The sequence below is a fragment of the Sinocyclocheilus anshuiensis genome, unplaced genomic scaffold (assembly GCF_001515605.1).
Source record: "Sinocyclocheilus anshuiensis isolate Anshui unplaced genomic scaffold, SAMN03320099.WGS_v1.1 scaffold1500, whole genome shotgun sequence".
Taxonomy (NCBI): Eukaryota; Metazoa; Chordata; class Actinopteri; order Cypriniformes; family Cyprinidae; genus Sinocyclocheilus; species Sinocyclocheilus anshuiensis.
In genome coordinates, this window is record NW_015537960.1 from 141,475 (window position 1) to 153,614 (window position 12,140).

At 40.7% G+C, this 12,140-nt stretch overlaps 1 protein-coding gene across 3 annotated transcripts in view; it reads left to right on the top strand.

The window, feature by feature from the left end:
• The first annotated feature begins 3,741 nt into the window (after positions 1-3,741).
• LOC107666681 (transcription factor COE3-like) overlaps positions 3,742-12,140 on the top strand; it is a 30,009-nt gene continuing 21,610 nt past the window's right edge. For 2 of the 3 annotated variants that reach the window (XM_016458100.1, XM_016458115.1), the window contains exons 1-3: positions 3,742-3,856; positions 9,953-10,086; positions 11,167-11,293. In XM_016458100.1, coding sequence (XP_016313586.1) covers positions 3,796-3,856; positions 9,953-10,086; positions 11,167-11,293 — 322 coding nt within the window. In that variant the 5' untranslated portion in view covers positions 3,742-3,795. The remainder of the gene's footprint in view (positions 3,857-9,952; positions 10,087-11,166; positions 11,294-12,140) is intronic. The other variant, XM_016458108.1, reaches the window with a different exon arrangement.

Below are 12,140 nucleotides of genomic sequence, written 5' to 3' on the forward strand. Positions count from 1 at the left end.
TGTATTATGTGTGTGTGTGTGTGTGTGTGTGTGTGTGTGTGTGTGTGTGTGTGTGTGTGTGTGTATGACAGCTCCGCTTAACCCAGTGCTGTGAGGATGTGTGTTTATATACTTGCGGTTATATAGATGTATTATCGAGCAGGCAACAGTGGTGCAGCCGTTTGCACAACTTTCATTTTTCATGCTTTGGGACGTCAAGTGTCTTCACTGATATTGATCCATGCTTCCAGAGCAGAAGGTCAGAGCCGGTGTGAGAGGAAGTGTCCTTTCTGTCTGCACGCCGAGTAAAAGAAACATCCGTCACCGCGGATGTGCCTCCACACAATAAAGCCACTGGACCTCTCTTTCTCTCGCTGTAACAGCATGTCTGGGTTTTCAACCTATTTACACTTCCTCTGCCTCAGCACCTGCTGGAGGTGTGTGTGTGTGTGTGTGTGTGTGTGTGTGTGTGTGTGTGTTCTTATCTCCTAAAAACTTCCTTCAGGGAAACATCACCCCTCACAACCAAAACATTTCCTTCTACACTCCACATTGTGGTGTTTTTACTCAAAATAATTTAAAGAACCCTGCGGGGAGAGCTTATGACAGCATCACTTTTCCAACCAAAAGCAGCCTGTGAGATAAATGACCCAAAGCCGTGATGCCTGTCAGTCTGTGAGCAGAGTCCATTAACAAGACACCTCTCCTCCAGCGCTAACCCTTAAACTCTGCTCTGCTAAGCTAAATGCCACCTCCAGAATAAATTTCACTCATGTTCCTTACTCCATGATCTCATGGCAAGGTCGTGCTTTTGGGGTCTCTGTCTTCCCTCATTTGCCATTCCATTTTCCTTCTCTTTTTTCCTGTCGTCCTGTCTTTTCCTCTATTCTTCCTGTGAGAAGTATACATCTAGAGGTCTTTTTGACAGGACGGACATCCGCAATTATATTTAGTGCAAAAAAAGGCTTCTGAACCTAATTAGAAATATGTAACCACCATCTGTTTTTTTATTTTTTTTTTATTATTCAGTTAGTTTTTCTTCACACTCCAAGTATTTTTTTTTTAATTATGTTTAAAAATAATAATTTATATTTTGTTTATTGATTAATACTATTTATCTAATAATTTATGATTTTATTTATAATATTTTTTTTTAGTTAGTTTTTCTTCACACTCCAAGTATTTTTTTTTTAATTATGTTTAAAAATAATAATTTATATTTTGTTTATTGATTAATACTATTTATCTAATAATTTATGATTTTATTTATAATATATATTTTATTTATCATTATTATTTTATTTATTATTACATTATTTATTTTCCAGATTTTTGGTCAATTTTTAAATTATTTTGATGCTAAATAATTCATTTCAGTATCCAAACAGTACAAACAGTATCTATCCATTTTTGGTTCAGGTTTGTTTTTATTTTTTTTTATTCCAAATTAATTTTTTGGAAAATATACATATATTTTAATTATTTTACAATTCAATTTTATTTAGAATCATTACCTTTTAAAATGTTATTTACTATTTGCATTTTCTATTCAGATTTTTGGTCAGTTTTTAAATTGGTTCAATGCTAAATAATTAATTTCAATATCCAAATTTTATCCAAGAGATTTGGTATTGCAAAAATAGTTTGTGAACATTAATTGCATCTTATTTGTTGTGAATAGGCCTCAAGTCCCATCCTTATTGTGACTCTTGACTGTGATCGTGACAGAGGGAATATTCCAGATTGTAACTGCTCCACTTCCACCTCGGACCCCCCACAACACCGCAGCCCACCCCTCGAACCCCTCTCCTCATTCAGATGCTAAATGACCATCATTCTCTCAATGCAACTGTATGGGCAGCCCTCTTTAATAAACAGATCAACAAAAAACAAAGAAAACCCCCTCATCTGCTACCAGAGGGGCTCTTCTCAAATTCTCTTTCTTTTGAGGATCTGCCACCCTTCTCCATCACGGCCCTTACTCAAGCTGTGACTAATAAGATAAAAAAGCTAATCAATAAATCTATAGATCAATGTAATGGGGTGAGGTAGCGATCTGTGGGCCGGAGGCTGCGATTGAGTGGCTGCTAATGGATGATGGAGCAGATGAGAGACTCTCCACATATTTCTGTTCACCTTAAGTGGCAGATTAAACACTAATTGTAGCCTTTTGTGGAAAAAAAGCCACAGTGCTTCAGAATGGAGGCCTCTCTTTGATTGACAAGGGCTTGGCTAGTTCTTCTCAGACAAGCCTCTCGTCCTTTATCTAACACGCACACTCATGTAACCGCCCAAGTGTCTCCTTTAAATAGGAAAAAAGAAGCTCTCCTTCTTACAAAGGTTAATTATATTCTTCAAATGAGAAATTAAATGCACTTTATATAGAGTCGATTCCTGCATGGTGGTTCGTTTGGAGAAAGAAATACAATGACCTATTGCGTCCGAGGACCAGAATTAGATGATGTTAAACATTTTTCACCTTCATTAAGCGAATATAATTTCATGTTTGACACCCAGAATTAGTGTACTCCATTTTTGGAAAAGTACAAAACCCATTTGCAAGCATGTCAAATGTGTACGCATTAATCTGATTATTTGAAGTGAACGTCTTTATTTGGACGTTTCTAAGCAGATTTCAGCCGTAGCTAACAGTAGCCTGTTCGAATTCAGGCTGGGTCATTAGCAGTCAGACGGCGTGCCAGCTTACACTAAGCGTATTGAACCGCGCAAGTCATCTTTCGTTGCTTAAGGTGTGAAAACACTCTTTTTTCGGATTATAGTGATATAACTTATTGTTTTAATAATGTGAAGCCCGCAGGGAGCAGTTCCACCAAACCTAGTAAGACTGCAAAAGCGAGCAACTTTTCCCTTGTTTCGCTCCCTCCTGCTTGGCTTGGAAAATAAACAATGGGCACGGGTTCAAGCTCCAGCGCTTAGCGAGGCAAATGTGTTTGCGGTTATTGTTTCGAAGGTGTGGAGTGGTCGCACGGTTGTCAGCATTCAAAATAAAGCCTCACTGGTACGGAGGAGAGAAGTCAAACAAACAAAGCCACGAACGCGGTGTGTGTGGCGCGTGTGTGTCCGTGTCCAAAGGACCCTACTGATCAGAGGGGTGCTGGGTTCATCCGCTAACTGTACTGAGACCTCCTCTCATGTTGAGTTGACACCACAGGCCAAAAAGGCTTTTTGTGTTTGTTTTCTCGCAAATAAGACCCACAACAAAGAGGGAGCTGAAAAAAGAGCCTCGGTTTCTGATAAAGACCCGGCAGAACCCCTCAGAAGTGTCCTTGTTGTTTCTCTGGCCTTTAAGTACTCAGAAAGGCCTCAAGTAAAAAAAAACAAAAACAAAAAAAAAACAGGCCTGATATTTTTGGACGCCAAATGTTTCATTTAGTTGAGTCTTTTTGCATCAAGTTCATATTTTTTGGCAAGAAAAACATGTGCAACATGATTTTAATGTGAAATAATGGATTTCTGCAAACTCTATCATACCGAATTCAAAAATAGTTTACATCTTCTGCATTTTTTTTTAAATTTAGAACCGTTTTGAGTTTGTTTAAAATTAAATTTTTCAGTTTATAATATTTAATATATTCAATATTATTTAGATCGTGATGGTTAATTTTTAAATACCAATTCATACCAAGTCAGAATTCTTCATAGGAATAATGTGAAGCAGTACTTCTCTATGAACTTCTTCTTCACACATTGCCCAGAGATGGAACATGCCTTCAAACAATCCTTACATTTTCTTCACAGGTCGTTGTATCGACAACGGTTAATGTGGACGGTCACGTGTTGGCCGTGTCGGACAACATGTTCGTCCACAACAACTCAAAACACGGCAGAAGAGCCCGCCGCCTTGACCCCTCAGAAGGTACGGCCACTCCTTATCTGGAGAATGGTAGGCACATTTCCCATAACACTATTATTTGCTGAGCTTTTCTCACTTTCTCCTTCTATTTTCCTGCCTTTCCCTTTTCCCTTTTTCGCATTTTTAGCACACATTTTTTTAGTCATACACATCCTCCTTCCACAAAACATAGTAGTGAAGCTTTAGAGGAAACATGGCTTGTTCATCTTTTAGAGAATATTCATGCTTTCTCTGTTCACTGAATAGTACTTTTAGAACTCTTTAGTTTAGATTTTATGTTGCTACCTGACTAATTCACTATTTTTATCGTTAATATTATTATTGATGTTGCTGTACTCATTTTTTAGAGTTTTAGCTATTTTTTATGAATGATTTTGGGCCACGTTTTTCAAGTCTCTTCAATAGTTTTGAAGTTTTTTTTTTATAATTCTGAAGATTATATCTTAAATCAAGTGTGGTGTGATTTTGGTCTCATGGGTTCATTTGAATATACCTTCATGTCTGCATTTTACCATGAATATTCAAATTCAGATTTCATCCGGGCTTGGTTTTAATTAACACTGTACCTTTATACAAGGAGTTTTTCGTTTCTTAAAGGTATAAAGCAAGTCACTGGATGGTAAAATTCAGATTTTGCTGCTTTGTTAGACTGAGCTGGTTTTGATCACTCTACTTCAGTACTCAGATCTCTGGGCTAAGCATTAAAACACAATCTAATAACATAATCTCTGCTCATTTAAAAGCATAACATTAGTATTTTCTTTGTCTTAATCAGTCCGTAATTACCATATCAACCAAAGCGCCAGTAATATTTAATGATGCAAGAGAAATCGCATCAAATCCCTGCTCGTGTGAGACAAAAAACCAAGCAAAAAATATTTGTTTTCTATTTCCCGGCTTCTCGCATTAACGTCGGTGAAACGCAGTACAGAAGTAGCGTAATTGTGCCCTGAGCACTCGAGTGTTTGGTATGCTGACGTATTGTTTGTCTCTCCGCTGTAGTCGCTTGATAGTAGGTGTGTTTTCCTTAGCAACCGCCTTTAATTAGGAGAGCAATTAAGAAGGTTGAGGCCTCTCCCCTCGTCTGCCTGAGTCCCGTGAGACCGAGGGGGAGAAAGAAAGAAAAAACACGGCCCAACCCAAACACTGCCAAGGCTATCCTTCATCAAAGCCCGGTTTGCAGAGCCGTTTTTATTGTAAATCTTTTTCTAAGCTTCCATTACTGTGTTTACAACCATCGTATAGTTCGGATTTCAGTGGTTTTATTGTGCACGGAGAAAGTATGTTTTAGATTTGTGATTTTTATCGTTTTCATCAAAACTTTATATCGTTAGGCCTTGCATACGATATTCACGGTCAAATTTAAATGAATCCGTTCCCTCTCGCGGTGAATTCTGACAGCACTGTAACAAGTGGTGGCGATATTCCTGACAACTAAATTTCCGACTGTTTTAAAAGCTCACCTTCTCCTTAAACACCCACCGGCCTCGCAGACGTACGCTCTCACCACTTAGTTACCTGCTGTTTCACCCGCCCCTGATGGCAAATTTGCGCTGTAGTGAATATTACAGCTACCTGTCTAATATCTGGCCCTTTAAGGGCAACCAGGGGGCCGTTAAACAGAAAGAAAGAGTTTCCTAGCATCTGACAGTTGCCGAACTTGGCGTTTAATCACTTCTTTAAACTCGGGAGACCATTTAAGACTTATCATTCGGCTGAGAAGGAAATATGAGAAAGGTTCAACCTGTCATCTCTTTCCATTCTGGTCTAGAAGAGCTTCTAGCACACATGTACAGGATATATAGTCGTAAAATAAAAATTCATCCATATTTACGGTCAAGTCCGGGCCTGTGCCGCAGATACAGGGTGGTTTAGATTAGAAACACATTCTTGAAAGTGATAAATGCAAGCCGAGAGAGCTCGAAAGCGGCCACAGGGAGGTCCTACCGTTTCTCCTTTCCTCTCACACTTTTATCTAATCATCTAATTCAGGCGAATTTTCCCGGACAGTGAATTTACTCTGCCTTCTGATCTTCAACTTAAAGTAATCCCCTCTCGCATGGCCCAGCGGACCCTCACCGTTGCCCTGCTCTCCGAGCACATGAGCCCCTTTCATTATTACAGCTGGAGAAAGAAACCTGGGGGAGGAGAAAGAGGCGAGCGCACACTATAGGAGGGTTTCTTTTGCATTAGCGCCATTTAGTTACGCCATGCAGAAACATATGTACGAATTCACACAGGCGCGAACGTGCGCGCATGCGCTCGCATCCAAAACAGCCCCATCTGCGCATAGCCAGACACAATATACACAATCGACAACCCCCTCCCTTGTCCAAAAGCACATATTCCCAGATTTGGAAACCGCCTAGCGTTGGTTCTGCGAATATAGCGATGCACAAGACAGAAAAGAGGAGGAAGACATTTAGTGCAAGCAAAAGAAAGTCTCTCTTGCGGTGCACGCACCCCCTCCGGTCTGGGCCTACAGCTCCGGGTTGATTTGCATACCAAGTGGCGGTAATGTTGTTAGGTTTATGCAATAAAGACGAGCGGTCGGCGTCTGTGAGGTCGTAGTCAGTTAGAGAGGACAGATGGGCCGACGTGAGGTAAGAGCTCTAATCCCATCAGCGCCGGGATCAGCCTGCCATCTGGACATCCCCTGCACAATTACAAGACATTTTACGCGCTGGAACAAAGGAAGGTTGCAGCAGGCAGGATGGGACCTGTTAGAGTGCCTCAATATTGGGGAGTGCAGCGAAGAAGGTGACAAACACGCCGGCCGCCATGTTGCCATGGAAGACGACTCAAGTCTGATTAAAGCTTCACACCAAGACGCCGTGGTGTTCTGTAAACAATACACACGGGAAAACACACACACACACACACAGTCTTGCTTGTTGATCGTCCACTTCAGCCAGAGGAAGCCTGTCGAAACAAAGCCAGCGATTTCTCTGAGCGTAAAGAACTACCAAAAAATTATTCAATGCATTTATACATACATGCATGCATGCAGATTCCTTCTTTCAATACTATTTTTTTTATTTATTTAGCATTCGTCATTATGCTATTATGAACTTTACCACCTTTCATTGATTTATAGTCCCAATAACATGCACACATATACTGGATAATAATTTTTTACAAATAGTGAAATGGTGAACAGTAAACACTTCAAACAATAGTATGCCATATTTTTAATCACATGATCTCATCATTTTGCATGTGAGTGGCATCCAATCAGCATATTGGAATATGTGTGTAAAAATGTAGTATCTGTTGCAGCAATATATATATATATATATATATATATATATATATATATATGTTTTAATAAAAAAAATATTAAATGTATTGTGGGATAGTCCATGTAATGTTAGTATGCTAACAGACCAAACTACATCCCCTGCTAAATTGTTCTCCCTTGTTAAAACATGTTCCTGCCGTCACTTCCTAGTGGAGTGTTGAACTTGGCCTCTCCGGGCCGCCATAGACCATGTCTGCTTTCTCCAGTTTCCATCATCCGCTTGAGTGCATTTCGCACTTATATCATTAGCTGATGAACACAGGCTGTGTAATTTACTCCTTTATGCTTCCCATTCAACACATGTTCCCTCTCTATATTCACGCAGAATGTATGCAAATGCTCCATGGTGGAGGGGCGAGAGGTCTGGCAGCCCTTTCTCTAGGATGTCGGGGGGGAGCGTTGCGAATTCCGAGGCAATGCGTGGTGATCTCAGACCACAGCTGCCAGACTGTCCCTCTCGTGGGCTCGTTCTCACCTCACATGCACGCGCAGACATGCTCACGTGCACACACTCCCTTCCTTCTGCTCACCTACACAAAGTAAATTTGTTTACTGTAATTTTTGGTGAATGATTTGCTATAATTGGTTGCGCTGATGAAGGTCAGTCCCTATGAGGAGTCTTGTCTGTCTTTAGAGACTTGATCCTCTTTCAAACGCTCTGCCTGCAATTAAGAAAAGCAAATGTCATTCCCAAGCCTCAGAAATGAAAATTTGTATGAACTTATTAGCATGAAGTCAACAGCTCTAGTTAAGGGCAAGCTCCCAGTGTGTGTGTGAGCGAGCTAAGGGCTTCTGGTGCTCTGGGAGCTGAGAGGAATGAGTAAATATAACCTCCACTAGTCCAACATTAAGGCAAACAAAGAGAGCTGCCTTGTCTGGGCTGTTCTACACAACAATACCTAATGTTGATTAACTAGAGCCGCCAGAACAGCAGAGATGCAAGAAAGAGAAAGACCTGCACACATAAGGGCTTAACCCTGCAGGTTTACCTCATGTAACGGTCATAAATATATAATTTATTGTGTTATTAGTGGAGCTTAAGAAGTACATGAACAACCCCTAACCTTAAGTATTTAATATGTAATATGTAGTATGTCCCAGACCAGCGATACGACTTCTATTATTCACCTTGTGAAGTATTAAACAAGCAAACAAGTCTCCTAGTTTTGGACCCCAAAGAAAATATAGTGACTAGATTATCATTGAGACCTTGAGGTCTCCTTTTTAAAATGTTTAATTTAAGAATTTTTATATAGTCATATTTTATGATTTATGATATGATTTTAATATTTCTCAATAATATAGCATCCCATTTTAAATTATTCCTTAAATATATTAATCAACAAATGATTTAAAAAATATTAATATCAAATTAAATTAATAATAATTTATAATATGTATTTTATTTATAAAACTATTATATAAATAATATAAATAAATAACATATTTCATTTTAAATATAGTTTTATTTATATAAATTGTAAATATTTGTAATATATAATACATAGGATTATAATTATAAAAAAAAACAACTGTGAGACCAGCATTAGTATTGGCATAAGTGGCGTATTGAATATTGTTGGTGATAAAATGATGTCAGAGTATGTGGGCTGATGAAAATGATGTCAGACACTTTTAATGGAGGGGAAAGATTCTAAGCCGAGAGGGCTTCCAAAGAGGCCAGCCATCTTCTGTGCATTATTAATAACCTCCCTGAGACTTTAAAATCTAAAAGCACAATGCCTTTGTTTTTTCCCTGGAAACCAAATGAAGGGAGTGGGCAGGGAAAGCTGTAAAATAAAATGAAAACAGCTCAAGGTGAAGGGCTACTGTTGCGGTTGAATTGTTGGACAGTATTAGAGGCGTGTTGTTGTATCCGCGCTCTCTTTGCACTGGAGTTCGTATTCAAAAGGTGCTTTGGAGGGGGTGGCGGAACAGAGTCAACAGAGTGAAGTGGAAAAGCTGATCAAAGCGCGCAGCGCTAAGATGTTAACGGGGGGTCGAGTCGCCCTGGGCCTCCGACCGCTTACAACTGTGATAGCACCTCTCGACTCCGCAGGGGTGGAGGGGGGCAGTACAATAATGTACGCTAATAAGCCATTGGCTAACTTCATGACAAAGGAGGGGTCAAGGCCACAACCTCATTTTCTCATTTAAGAACACATATACGTCAGCATTAGCATGATAGCTTGCCGATTTAAATCGTAAACCTACAAATCCCATCTCATCTTCTCTAAAATCAGTAATATAAGTATTCATTACCAAAAGATAAGAGACCCAGGGAGATTGAGAAAGGGTTGGAAGTTTGTAAACCAAAGGCGAAGTTTGCGGATGAAAAGGCTCGACCCAATTAGAGGATGCATGAAAAATCGAAACCCCGCTTTTATGCGCTCTCTGCCCGTGCTTTGCCCCACAACCTTGTGATTGACTGATCTCAGATCTGTGAAAACCAGACAGATAAATCTACGGTCCTAGCGTGCACAGTGCTTAATCATCAGTAATGGCCGCATTTGGTCTAACGTATCCGTATGGCGGTTTATCTGCTAAATGGGCACTAGGCACATCAGTCGATGTTTTCTTTTCCCTCTCATTGTGTTAGCGAACAGTTTAATGGCTGATTTCTACACAGAAGGTTTGATGCACAAAGCAGGCCTTTTGTCTTTACGTGGCCCAAATCATTCATGCTCTGTTTACTTTAGGGATTGATTATCCTCAGCGTGAGAATGAACTGCATGTGGCTAGCGTGTGTCTGTACAAAAGCGGGATCCTGAGAGTTGTGCTTTTTGTCCTGTTATAAGCAGCTACCCCATGCATAAAGGCCATTAGCCCCAGTGAAGGTTGGACCACTGGAGGAGCCACGGTCATCATCATTGGCGATAACTTCTTCGATGGACTACAGGTCGTGTTTGGCACCATGCTAGTATGGAGTGAGGTAACACTTTGGCATAAATCCATTTTATTGTGAATGAGATATTTACCCAGCCATTTGTTTCTGTAACAGCCTTCTAATGAACTTCATTAGATTCTATAAAAAGTGATTATGTGAAAACTGTGATTATGCACAGTTTATGAAGCCCTGCTTCTACCGGTTTAATGCAATTACGCTGGCGTCCGTTTTATTGTCTCTTTACATTTACTTTTTGTTCATTTCACGCCACATAAACATATAAATAAGAGTGAACTAAAGGGATGCCGAAGCTGCGTCGTAATTAGTTCAGAGCTAATAAAGACTTCAGGTTAGTATGTTCCTTTATGAGTTGATAAAACTGTCTGGCATATATTTGCCGGTTGAAGCCTCAACGAGCCAATCAGCATTTGTTTATTCAATTTTATTTTATTATTTTTCCTTTCCTAGTCTAATCACAAGAGCAGATAAGGAGTTAGATAAACAAACTACATGCTAAACAGCCCCACAATAAGTCCACAGAGGCCTCCGCGGCGTTCCTTGCAGAACCGTGAGGTCTTTCAAAACAATTGAACAATTAGGGGTGAAATATCTCAGAGGGGGAAAAACAAGCCAGGGAAAGCAAGGAAAACAGTGAAGGAAAGACATATGGAGGTGATTTTAGCAGGACTCCTGCCCCTTGGCCTTTCCTTGGCTCAGTGTAATCCAAGTTCTGTTTGCTGACATTAACTCTAAAGCGAGGAAAATAAAAATGAAGAAAGTTTGCAGTTCGGTTTTGAATAGCTTCTCCTTGACAGGTTAATGTACGATTCAGGCATTCGAATTTGTGCAACAATTGGCAGGATCCTAACCTAGTTTGCCCACTGTCTGGTAATGCCGTATTTCTGAGCTGTGTAAGTAAAACTCCTCAAACAACAAGAAACATTTTTTGAAGAGTTTTGAAGTGTTTTAAAGGGTATAGTTTCTGCCTGACAGGCTACTTGACAATTAGAGAAACACTGGCGCTCATTGGTTAAATGTTTTCATTGGATGCCAGTTGTTCAAAACAATGCAGCAATTGGTGCAGTTTGCATGGTCCTAACCAACTTTACCCATTGTCTCTCGTAGCTCATTACGCCCCATGCCATCCGAGTGCAGACCCCTCCGAGACACATCCCAGGCGTCGTAGAGGTCACCTTGTCCTACAAGTCCAAGCAGTTCTGCAAAGGTGCACCGGGGCGATTTGTGTATACAGGTGAGTTCCAGTTGGTTCTCTCACATCTTTGGCTCCATCGTTAAGTGCTGAACCCCATCCGGTGTGGGATGCATGCCTCTGTAACCCAATATCTCCTCCATCTGAGGCAAGGCAATGGAGTTGGGGGCAGCTGCCAACTCCAGTTAATCTCAAACCCTGACAACACTTCTCCGACCCCTTTCTCCTGCACCCTGTCCTCTACTTTGCACAAAAACACTAGTGTTTCTTGTCACCCAGGTTACTCATGTGTGCGTACCTATGTGTGACCAGCTCACAAGGTTGTGCTTTGTGAGGATTTTGTGCCCGCTTGTGTTTTTATGTGGTCTTAGATGAGCGTAATCTCTCCCTCGGTACAGCTGATACTGGAGGTTACACGGTCACACCGTGTTTGACCTGGAAGCAGTGTGTCTGATCCCAAATTGAGTAGGACAATGAGATAATCATCAGGAATTACTCTCACACTCAGGAATGTCAAGGCCGAGAGAGAGAGGGAGAGAGAGGGAGGTGAGGAAGGGGCCCCGGTCCCCCCAGGCAGCTGTTCCCCATCTCAACCCCACAGAGACTGTGGGCCGATTCTCCCTCCTACATTTAACCCTCTCAGCAGGGGCAGGGCAGAGGCCAACGAGCCCCTGCGATAATGAAACCCGAGAGCACGGGGCCGGCTAATACCAGACCTGCTCAGACATTAATGTCTGCCATCGTTAAAGCCACAGAGACTCAGGGACCAAACATGTGCTAATGCTAAAAATCAAAAAACAATAGGGACTCTGTGTGAAATCTATCTATCTATCTATCTATCTATCTATCTATCTATCTATCTATCTATCTATCTATCTATCTGTCTGTC